This window comes from Salmo trutta, chromosome 5 (assembly GCF_901001165.1).
Source record: "Salmo trutta chromosome 5, fSalTru1.1, whole genome shotgun sequence".
Lineage (NCBI taxonomy): Eukaryota > Metazoa > Chordata > Actinopteri > Salmoniformes > Salmonidae > Salmo > Salmo trutta.
Window position 1 is genome coordinate 19,167,326 of NC_042961.1, and position 11,536 is coordinate 19,178,861.

Consider the following 11,536-nt stretch of genomic DNA (forward strand, 5'->3'; position numbering starts at 1 on the left):
TTTTCAAACTAGTTTTAATTGGGAATGCCATTAAAGCAATCACTTTAACATGAGAAAACACAGTATCTTACTCATTACTACACCATTTTAATTACATGTCTTTTGTTTTGAACCGACTACGACGTCGGACAGAACGAGGGCACCTGGCTCACGCTCGAGAGGAAGCCCGATTCCAAATCGAATGCAATCAACTTTCAGCCGCTAAACGGACGCCCGGGTGAGATTAATCGAACTCCCTCAATGTTCTCGCAACATTACTGTGACGTTGTTGCAACGTGATATCGTGCTCTGGCTGTGGACTGTTTGATAACCACTTCCGTTTTTTCCCCTCACTAGTCCACATTTGCGTTTACCTTGAAAGATAGAAAGACATTGTAGAAAGGTTTTTGTTGGTTTAAACTAACGTTTAGGAGGTCGCCTGCTTGAGGAATTTTATGGAGCATAATAATGGAGATACTTCTAGCTGGGCGATGCAGCGACGTATGGAAGGTTTGGTCAACAAACACATGGCAGACATAGCTCTGGAAACACTCCAGCAGAGACTTTCAGCTGTGTCCGACGAAATGAACAATCTTGCGGAACATGTTTCGAGACGCTCGGAGGATATTCCCAAAGATGATATTTCAAGACGACCTGATGTCAACTTTGACGTTGAGTCGCTGAGTGCGACGTTTAGCACGGGTGGTGTTGGGGAAAAGTTGTTGATGCCAGGCACCTCGTCATCAGCAGGTAACGTTTTACCCTGATTAAATGTAGTTTTAATATTACCGAATTTCTCACTTTGTTTTGTATCTAGCCTACTTGGAAGTAACAAGCAGCGAAAAACCCCCGAAGAATTACATTAATTATTCAGCTGTGTGACCAATCAGATTCGCAGGATTAATAAAATCGATCTCAGGCTAAATGTTTTAATTGCTACAGTTTGTACGCCAGAATGTGATATAACCAAAGATGTTTGTTGTCCAGTACTGGAAGTTACAGGTTTGCCTATACAAAACGTCACCATCGATTTTTCAACTGATCAGGTGTTGCCGACACTCAATTCTCGATTCTGGAAAACATTAGTCTTATAAATGTCCAGTTGCAGGTGGTTCTACAAACGCCAGATAACTCTGAAAGATAATAAGTCCATGTTTTGAACCGCGCAAAGAGGTTCCTGACATGAACTGCTGCACGTCTAGCATTTCCCAGCATCTTTGCAGGAACTAGTCGTAGCAACAAAAGAAAAGTTGAATGAAGAGTTAGCTACAGTAGCCAATGACGCTTACACTCTGTTTTAGATTGATGGGGGAAATGACTAACTACACCAGGTCTGTTACTGTTCTAAAATGTGACACAATATGACAAATCAACAAACTAACTGACCAACACAACTTTTTGGGGCCCCTACCTTGACCCTGGTGTCACCCCAAATCCGTTCCGATCCACTGTTCCTCAGAGACGGCTGCCCAGCGTAAAATAATCTCCTTGCTGGTGGAGATCAAGGAGGAGCAGCAGAGACAGTGGGCAGTGTTGAGGGAGCTGCAGGCCAGGGTTCAGGGCCAGAGCTTTCCAGAGGTCGAGGAGGAGGTGGAGGCTCTAGACATCGACATCCCTCTGAGGACCATGGAGCAGCTAGATGACATCGAGAGGCACCTGGAGGATGCCGGAGCACAGAAGAGAATGGTAGGTGGACCGAGTGACCCGATAGGGCTTGAACCAGCAACAAGCACACTGCCTACTGTGTTATAATACTGTTACATAATGGTAAGTGATTGTGTTATTAATGGCGTGTGTATATATATATATGACAGGTGTCTCACCTTTCACGGATGGGCGGGGCCACGGTGGATGATGCGGTGCGAAGGCTCATGCAGGCTGTGCTATCTTTCGCTGTGGGCTCTGAGCTCAACTGGGTGGGCCGCGGCCAGAAAAGGAGCTTCAGAAACACCCGCCTCCAAGGGGTTCTCTTCCGTAAGACTCTATAAAAGATATATGTACACTACCGTTCAAAAGTTTGGGGTCGCTTAGAAATGTCCTTGTTTTTAAAGAAAAGCTATTAAAAAAAGGTACATTTAAAAATAACATCAAATTGATCAGAAATACAGTGTAGACATTGTTAATGTTGTAAATGACTATTGTAGCTGGAAACGGCTGATTTTTTTGTGGAATATCTACATAGGCGAATGGAGGCCCATTATTTTTATTTATTTATTTTATTTCACCTTTATTTAACCAGGTAGGCAAGTTGAGAACAAGTTCTCATTTACAATTGCGACCTGGCCAAGATAAAGCAAAGCAGTTCGACACATACAACAACACAGAGTTACACATGGAGTAAAACAAACATACAGTCAATAATGCAGTAGAAAAATAAGTCTATATACAATGTGAGCAAATGAGGTGAGATAAGGGAGGTAAAGGCAAAAAAGGCCATTGTGGCAAAGTAAATACAATATAGCAAGTAAAACACTGGAATGGTAGATTTGTAGTGGAAGAAAGTGCAAAGTAGAAATAGAAATAATGGGGTGCAAAGGAGCTAAATAAATAAATAAATACAGTAGGGGAAGAGGTAGTTGTTTGGGTTAAATTATAGATGGGCTATGTACAGGTGCAGTGATCTGTGAGCTGCTCTGACAGCTGGTGCTTAAAGCTAGTGAGCTAGCTATTATCAGCAACCATCACTCCTGTGTTCCAATGGCACATTGTGTTAGCTAATCCAAGTTTATCATTTTATAAGGCTAATTGATCATTAGAAAACCCTTTTGCAATTGTGTTAGCACAACTGAAAACTGTTGTTCTGATTAAAGAAGCAATAAAACTGGCCTTCTTTAGACTAGTATCTGGAGCATCAGCATTTGGGGGTTCGATTACAGGCTCAAAATGGTCAGAAACAAAGACTATCTTCTGAAACTCGTCAGTCTATTCTTGTTCTGAGAAATGAAGGCTATTCCATGTGAGAAATTGCCAGGAAACTGAAGATCTCGTACAACGCTGTGTACTACGCCCTTCACAGAACAGCGCTAACTGTCTCTAACCAGAATAGAAAGGCGTGGGAGGCCCCGGTGCACAACTGAGCAAGAGGACTGAGCAAGTACATTAGTGTCTAGTTTGAGAAACAGACACCTCACAAGTCCTCAACTGGCAGCTTCATTAAATAATACCCGCAAAACACCAGTCTCAATGTCAACAGTGAAGAGGCGACTCCGGGATGCTAGCCTTCTAGGCAGAGTTCCTCTGTCCAGTGTCTGTTTTCTTTTACCCATCATAATCTTTTATTTTTATTGGCCAGATATGGCTTTTTCTTTGCAACTCTGCCTAGAAGGCCAGCATCCCGGAGTCGCGTTTCCACTGTTGACGTTGAGACTGGTGTTTTGCGGGTACTATTTAATGAAGCTGCAGTTTCCAGCTACAATAGTCATTTACAACATTAACAATGTCTATTTCTGATCAATTTGATGTTATTTTAATGGACAAAAAATGTGCTTTTCTTTCAAAAACCAGGACATTTCTTAGTGACCCCAAACTTTTGAACGGTAGTGTGTATGTGTGTGTATGTATGTGTGTGTATATATATATATATATATCTTTTTGTTGCTTAATTCCGTTTAGTTTTAACTTTCACTTTTCTCTGTTTTGTTTTTCCAGGTTTCAGTTTTTCAAAATAAAATCTGGTTTTCACTTCCAAAGTCACATTTAAAAAATATATATTTAGATGCAAAGAAATTCCACAAATAACTTTTAACAAAGTTAAAAGGTTACTATATGATTTCATAGTTTTGATGTCTTCACTATTATTCTACAATGTAGAAAATAGTACAAATAAAGAAAAACCCTTAAATGAGTAGGTGTGTGCTTAAATCACATCAGGAGACCACTTTTGAGGTCTGGGAAAAATTGATTAAATTTAGATTTTTGGGTGTAGTTACCCTTTTTAATGCAAGTGAGCACCAGCAAGAGACCGTTGTTTGGTTAGCAACGTTTCTGTAGCGCTTGTGATTGCAGAGTTTGCGAAACAAATGGCAACTGGATTGTTGTAACTACTCATGATATAATTAGGCCAGGTAGGCATAGGCTACTTTGTAGTTAACATTTTATTGAGAATGTTTTGGGTAAAGCCTTTCCATCTACCAGAAGATGGTAGTCATTACGTTAGCATCATCATTAATGGCTACACAAAGTGGTAGACAAATGCGCACGCACAGACGGGCATTCCTGTGCCATTGCCTCTTCAGAAAGTTGAAGGAAAATATATGAATCACTGATTTATTTTTTTATTAATATCTTGTGATAATCTTGGGAAAATTCATGAATGTTCAATACATTTTTGAAAATATTGTTGCATTTTTTTGTCTCTGGATTCTGTGATTCTGTCTGCATTCTCCACAATGCAAATGTTATCAGTCCATACTATCATACCTTACACATACTGGGAGGGATGCATGGATAGATAGATAGATGGATCATTACAAGGATTCCGATCAGTCTCCATACAGACAAAAAGAGACATTTGGAAAGTAAACCTCGGAAGTTAATTTGGATGCAGCACTGACCTCTACTTCTCTGTCACTTTAGGTGCTCTGAAAAGAACCCCTGTGGGCAAAGAGGCCACACATCATCAGTTTGCAGACGTGGTGAAGAAATGGCTGCGGTACACCCCGTTCAGACAAGGAGGGAGTGGTCGACGGCTTTACAAACCACCTGTTGAGTTCCTGTGTCCAAATGAATGTGTAGGTCTGCCTACACATCCACAGTAACGCTCAACCAGCTTACCGTAAAACTTCAATTACATAGCCCGGGCATTTATTTGCTTAAATCACTTAACACAACAGGTGCTTATTAGAGACAGGCATTTATTTCCTTAATGCATACTGAGTTTTTTTTATTTATTTTTTTAACCTTTATTTAACTAGGCAAATCATTTTTTACAATGACGGCCTACCCCGGCCAAACCCGGACGACGCTGGGCCAATTGTGCGCCGCCCTATGGGACTCCCAATCACGGCCAGATGTGATACAGCCTGGAATCGAACCAGGGACTGTAGTGATGCCTCTTGCACTGAGATGCAGTGCCTTAGACCGCTGCGCCACTCGGGATCCCAACTAGCAGTTTCTTATTTACATAGTTAATTGTTTAATTTCAGCATTAATTTCCATCTTTTGAATAAATTTCAGCATTTCCTGCACTGTTATCATTTACACACCATGTTTTTTTTGTCTTAGTATACCTCTACAGTCGTGGCCAAAAGTTTTGAGAATGACACATATTCATTTCCACAAAGTTTGCTGCTTCAGTGTCTTTAGATATTTTTGTCAGATGTTACTATGGAATACTGAAGTATAATTACAAGCATTTCATAAGTGTGAAAGGCTTTTATTGACAATTACATGAAGTTGATGCAAAGAGTCAATATTTGCAGTGTTGACTCTTCTTTTTCAAGACCTCTGCAATCCGCCCTGGCATGCTGTCAATTAACTTCTCGGCCACATCCTGACTGATGGCAGCCCATTCTTGCGTAATCAATGCTTGGAGTTTGTCAGAATTTGAGCGGTTTTGTTTGTCCACCCGCCTCTTGAGGATTGACCACACGTTCTCAATGGGATTAAGGTCTGGGGAGTCTCCTGGCCATGGACCCAAAATATCGATGTTTTGTTCCCCGAGCAACTTAGTTATCACTTTTGCCTTATGGCAAGGTGCTCCATCATACTGGAAAAGGCATTGTTCGTCACCAAACTGTTCCTGGATGGTTGGGAGAAGTTGCTCTCGGAGGATGTGTCGGTACCATTCTTTATTCATGGCTGTGTTTTTAGGCGAAATTGTGAGTGAGCCCACTCCCTTGGCTGAGAAGCAACCCCACACATGAATGGTCTCAGGATGCTTTACTGTTGGCATGACACAGGACTGATGGTAGCGCTCACCTTGTCTTCTCCGGACAAGCTTTTTTCCGGTTGCCCCAACAATCGGAAAGGGGATTCATCAGAGAAAATGACTTTACCCCAGTCCTCAGCAGTCCAATCCCTGTACCCTTTGCAGAATATCAGTCTGTCCCTGATGTTTTTCCTGGAGAGAAGTAGCTTCTTTGCTGCCCTTCTTGACACCAGGCCATCCTCCAGAAGTCTTCGCCTCACTGTGCGTGCAGATGCACTCACCCCTGCCTGCTGCCATTCCTGTGCAAGCTCTGTACTGGTGGTTCCCCGATCCCGCAGCCGAATCAACTTTAGGAGATGGTCCTGGCGCTTGCTGGACTTTCTTCACAACAATTGAACCGCTCTCCTTGAAGTTCTTGATGATCCAATAAATGGTTTATTTAGGTGCAATCTCACTGGCAACAATATCCTTGCCTGTGAAGCCCTTTTTGTGCAAAGCAATGATGACGGCACGTGTTTCCTTGCAGGTAACCATGGTTGGCAGAGGAAGAACAATGTTTCCAAGCACCACCCTCCTTTTGAAGCTTCCAGTCTGTTATTCGAACTCAATCAGCATGACAGAGTGATCTCCAGCCTTGTCCTCGTCAACACTCACACCTGTGTTAACGAGAGAATCACTGACATGATGTCAGCTGGTCCTTTTATGGCAGGGTTGAAATGCAATGAATTTGTTTGGGGGGGGATTCAGTTCATTGCATGGCAAAGAGGGACTTTGCAGTTAATTGCAATTCATCTGATCACTCTTCATAACATTCTGGAGTAAATGCAAAATGCCATCATACAAACTGAGGCACCAGACTTTGTGAAAATTAATATTTGTGTCATTCAAAACTTTTGGCCACGAATGTAATCTCCTGATTGCATTTTCAGTTCTTACGTTCGCCACTAGAGGGCAATCAATATTTCTGGAGGTCTACTCCTGAAGTTGACTGTTTTTGTGCTTGCCAGTTAGCTAGCAGCTGTTTCTTACCAGCGATAAAAATGTATGATTACCATTTTTAAAAGTCATTTAAAGAATGATGTAATGTAACAAATCCAACGAATCCTTGTAAACAATTCATGGTAACCTCCATAAACAATTACATTTAAACCCAGCGTTTATTTGAAACAGGTGTTTATTTGCTGAAATGTGTCTTTGCCCTGCTATTTAAAGGGACAGGCGGCTGTTTGAGACTCAGCTTTTAATTGAAGTTTTACGGTATTTAAATATATTCCAGTGTTTAAAATTGATGTATTTTCTCTAAGTTTGTTACATTTCGTAAAATAAGACATAAATGAATACATGCAGGTTGGCCCATATTACTTCATACAGGGCCGAACCTGTGATCTACTTAAGTAACTTGGACCCCTGCATGAATCATGCATTGATATAAATTGAGGATTTCATCTCAAAGTCCAGTTTCTCACACAGTTCTCAAGATTCTGCCCACAATGCACAGTCTCCAATAGACACACCCCATGAAGCTCCTCACCATCACAGATCTGTCCGGTGTGGTGTGCTGTTCGAATCCCCGAGCTGACAAGGTACAAATCTGTCGTTCTGCCCCTGAACAAGGCAGTTAACCCACTGTTCCTAGGCCGTCATTGAAAATAAGAATTTGTTCTTAACTGACTTGTCTAGTTAAATAAAGGTAAATAAAATCCCTGTTAATACCTGTATAATTAATTCAAACCAAATATGCAGCAAAACCTGTTTGATAAAAGTTGTATTGCATTTAATGTTTTGAAGGTACTGATTAGTAAGCTTTCCTGCAGATTTCGACTAATTCTTGTAATGAGAGTATTGGCAAATATATAGTTAACCCAATTGGCCTGCATGGCTCATAATATGCCATGGACGTTACAGTTTGTAGTAGGCATATGTTTTCATCCTCATGAAAACCCAGGCTTCCAGGTTATTCAAATCACCACCTTTCTGCACATTGTCACTCAGTGTTATGATTGAATGTCAGAGACGCGAAAGCAATTTACTATATGTTAGTCATATAAATGTCCATATAAGCTTTCTTGTAACAAACATAATACATTGTAAATGTCCATAAATACATTTTTGAAAATACATATTTCTCATTCACTCCTGTTTCCTTGTTTTTGTAATGAAAATGTGGGTCTTTTGCTAGAAAATAATACAATCCCAACAAAGCGGGGTGAACGACCCTATCCGGAGCAATGGCATCAGCAATGTTTTTGTTATTCTGTTTGTAAGGAGTGGACGAAGGTGATAAAGAATAATGGAGCTAAAAGTTGTAAATTAACATCAGTTTATTGTTGGAGTGCGGTTCATCAAACTTTTTTTGGCTGACCTGTATGGAGTGAGATTTGTTTATTTTGCAAGTATGACTTCCAGGATCTGTGTGTATATTCAACATAACTCACAAATAAACTAACGATTCAACAACGCACAAATAAAACTACAATTTGAACGATTTGTGAGCAAATGATCAGAAATCCCTAACATTTACAACTGCAATGTTCATTTGCACATTCAAAAAGTGCTTGTACATTTGTATTCTACAGAATTGTGGAAAAAGTACTCAATTGTCATACTTGAGTAAAAGTAAAGATACCTTAATAGAAAATGTCTCAAGTGAAAGTCACCCAGTAAAATACCACTTGAGTAAAAGTGTAAAAGTATTTGGGTTTTAAATATACTTACATATCAAAAGAAAATGGAATTGCTAAAATGTACTTAAGTATCAAAAGTAAAAGTATTAATCATTTCAAATTCCTTATATTAAGCAAACCAGATTGCACAATTTTTATTTTTTATTAACGATAGCCAGGGGCTCACTACAACACTCAGACATCATTTACCAACTAAGAATTTGTGTTAAGTGAGTCCGCCAGGTCAGAGGCAGTAGGGATGAGCAGGGATGTTCTCTTGATAAGTATGCGTATTGGACCATTTCCCTGTCAAAATGTAACGAGTACTTTTGGGTGTCAGGGAAAATGTATGGAGTAAAAAGTACATTATTTTCTTTAGGCATGTAGTGAAGTGACAGTAAAAGTTGCCAAAAATGTAAACAGTAAAGTACAGATATCCCCAAAAAACGACTTAAGTAATACTTTAAACGATTTTTATTTCAAGTTTACACGACTACCTGTCGATGTTTAATGAACATAAATATGAACGCAACGTGCAACAATTTCAAAGATTTTACTTAGTCACAGTTCATATAAGGAAATCAATCAATTGAAATAAATTCATTAGGCCCTAATCTAATCTATGGATTTCACACGACTGGGAATGCAGATATGCATCTGTTTGTCACAGATGGAGTTGAAGTCGGAAGTTTACATACACCTTAGCCAAATATATTTAAACTCAGTTTTTCACAATTCCTGACATTTAATCCTAGTAAAAATTCCCTGTCTTAGGTCAGTTAGGATCACCACTTTATTTTAAGAATGTGAAATGTCAGAATAATAGTAGAGAGAATTATTTATTTCAGCTTTTATTTCTTTCATCACATTCCCAGATTATTTGGAACCAAAACAACATTTGTTGTTGAAGTAGAAGTCCTGGGAGTGCATTCTGACGAAGAACAGCAAAGGTAATCCAATTTTTCTAATAGTAATTCTGAGTTTAGGTGACCCCGAAGTTGGCGGATGTCAAAATAGCTAGCCTGTGATGGCCGAGCTATGTACTCAAGAATATTGCAAAATGTGCTTTCGCCGAAAGCTATTTTAAAATCGGACATAGTGATTGCATAAAGGAGTTCTGTATCTATAATTCTTAAAATAATTTATGTATTTTGTCAACGTTTATCATGAGTAATTTAGTAAATTCATCGGAAGTTTTCGGTGGGTATGCTAGTTCTGAACATCACATGCTAATGTAAAATCTGGTTTTTGATATAAATATGAACTTGATTGAACAAAACATGCATGTATTGTATAACAATGTCCTAGGAGTGTCATCTGATGAAGATCATCAAAGGTTAGTGCTGCATTTAGCTGTGGTTTTGGTTTATGTGACATATATGCTTGCTTGGAAAATGGCTGTGTGATTATTTGTGTCTATGTACTCTCCTAACATAATCTAATGTTTTGCTTTCCCTGTAAAGCCTTTTTGAAATCGGACAATGTGGTTAGATTAACGAGAGTCTTATCTTTAAAATGGTGTAAAATAGTTGATTATTTGAGAAAATTGAATTGTGGTATTTTAGTTGGTTTGTATTTCGCGCCGTGCGATGCCATTGGCTGTTGGCTAGGGGTTCCGCTAGCGGAACGTCTGTCCTCAACAGGTTTAACAGTCTGATGACCTTGAGATAGAAGCTATTTTTCAGTCTCTCGGTCCCAGCTTTGATGCACCTGTACTGACCTCGCCTTCTGGATGGTAGCGGGGTGAACAGGCAGTTGCTTGGGTGGTTGATGTCCTTGATGATCTTTTTGTCCTTCCTGTGACATCGGGTGCTGTAGGTGTCCTGGAAGGCAGGTAGTTTGCCCCCGTTGATGCGTTGTGCAGACCGCACCACCCTCTGGAGAGCCTTGCAGTTGTGGGCGGTGCAGTTGCCGTACCAGGCGGTGATACAGCTCGACAGGATGCTCTCAATTGTGCATCTGTAAAAGTTTCTGATGGTTTCTTCAGCCTCCTGAGGTTGAAGAGGCGCTGTTGTGCCTTCTTCACCACACTGTCTGTATGGCTGGACCATTTCAGTTTGTCTGTGATGTGTAGGCCGAGGAACTTAAAACTTTCAACCTTCTCCACTACTGTCCCATCGATGTGGATAGGGGGCGTGCTCCCTCTGCTGTTTCCTGAAGTCCACGATCATCTCCTTTGTTTTGTTTACGTTGAGTGAGAAGTTGTTTTCCTGACACCACACTCTGAGTGCCCTCACCACCTCCCTGTAGGCTGTCTCGTCGTTGTAAGACCCAATTGCACAGGGCGGGGTTGAGACCTAAGGCCTCCAGCTTAATGATGAGTTTGGAGGGTACTATGGTGTTGAATGCTGAGCTATAGTCAATGAACAGCATTCTTACTTAGATATTCCTCTTGTCCCGATAGGATAGGGCAGTGTTCAGTGTAATGGAGATTGCATCGTCTGTGGACCTATTTGGGCGGTAAGCAAATTGAGGGGGTCTAGGGTGACAGGTAAGGTGGAGGTGATATGATCCTTGACTAGTCTCTCAAAGCACTTCATGATGACAGAAGTGAGCGATACAGAGCGACAGTCATTTACTACGGAGCGATAGTCATTTAGTTCAGTTACCTTTGTCTTCTTGAGTAAAGGAACAATGGTGGCCATCTTGAAGAATGTGGGGACAGCAGATTGGGATAGGGAGAGATTGAATATGTCCGTAAATACACCAGCCAATGTATAGAATACTGCCTTATTCTAAAATTGATTAAATACTTTGTTTCCCTCATCAATCAAAAAAAATATTTGATCAAATAAACCTCAAATAGCAAATAAGCCATACTTTTTTTGCTGACCAAATTCGAAATTGTCTCATTGACGTCCATACAAAAATTTATGAAAAATAACTCACTTTTCTGTTGAGTTGGGCCTAACCCTCTCTCTTCCTCTTCTTCTCTGTCTGATTAAGGTATAAAATAACGAGTACCCCTGCCTAAGTAATTCCAGAACGTGGCTAGAATGGATACAGCTTTTGTCAAATTAAAGTC

General features: G+C 40.3%; 1 protein-coding gene across 2 annotated transcripts; it reads left to right on the forward strand.

Annotated features, from left to right (window-relative positions):
- Nucleotides 1-264: 264 nt before the first annotated feature.
- On the forward strand, nt 265-4,921 carry LOC115193797 (uncharacterized). 2 transcript variants are annotated; one of them, XM_029752797.1, is made up of 5 exons: nt 265-729; nt 1,439-1,665; nt 1,794-1,953; nt 4,555-4,709; nt 4,893-4,921. In XM_029752797.1, the coding sequence occupies exons 1-5, from the start codon at nt 435-437 to the stop codon at nt 4,911-4,913; spliced, it is 858 nt and encodes a 285-aa protein (XP_029608657.1). In that variant the 5' UTR covers nt 265-434; the 3' UTR covers nt 4,914-4,921. The 2 variants fall into 2 exon arrangements, with proteins under 2 accessions (XP_029608657.1, XP_029608655.1); XM_029752795.1 differs by lacking the exon at nt 4,893-4,921 and having other exon boundaries at nt 267-729; nt 4,555-4,881.
- The last annotated feature ends 6,615 nt before the right edge of the window (nt 4,922-11,536 follow it).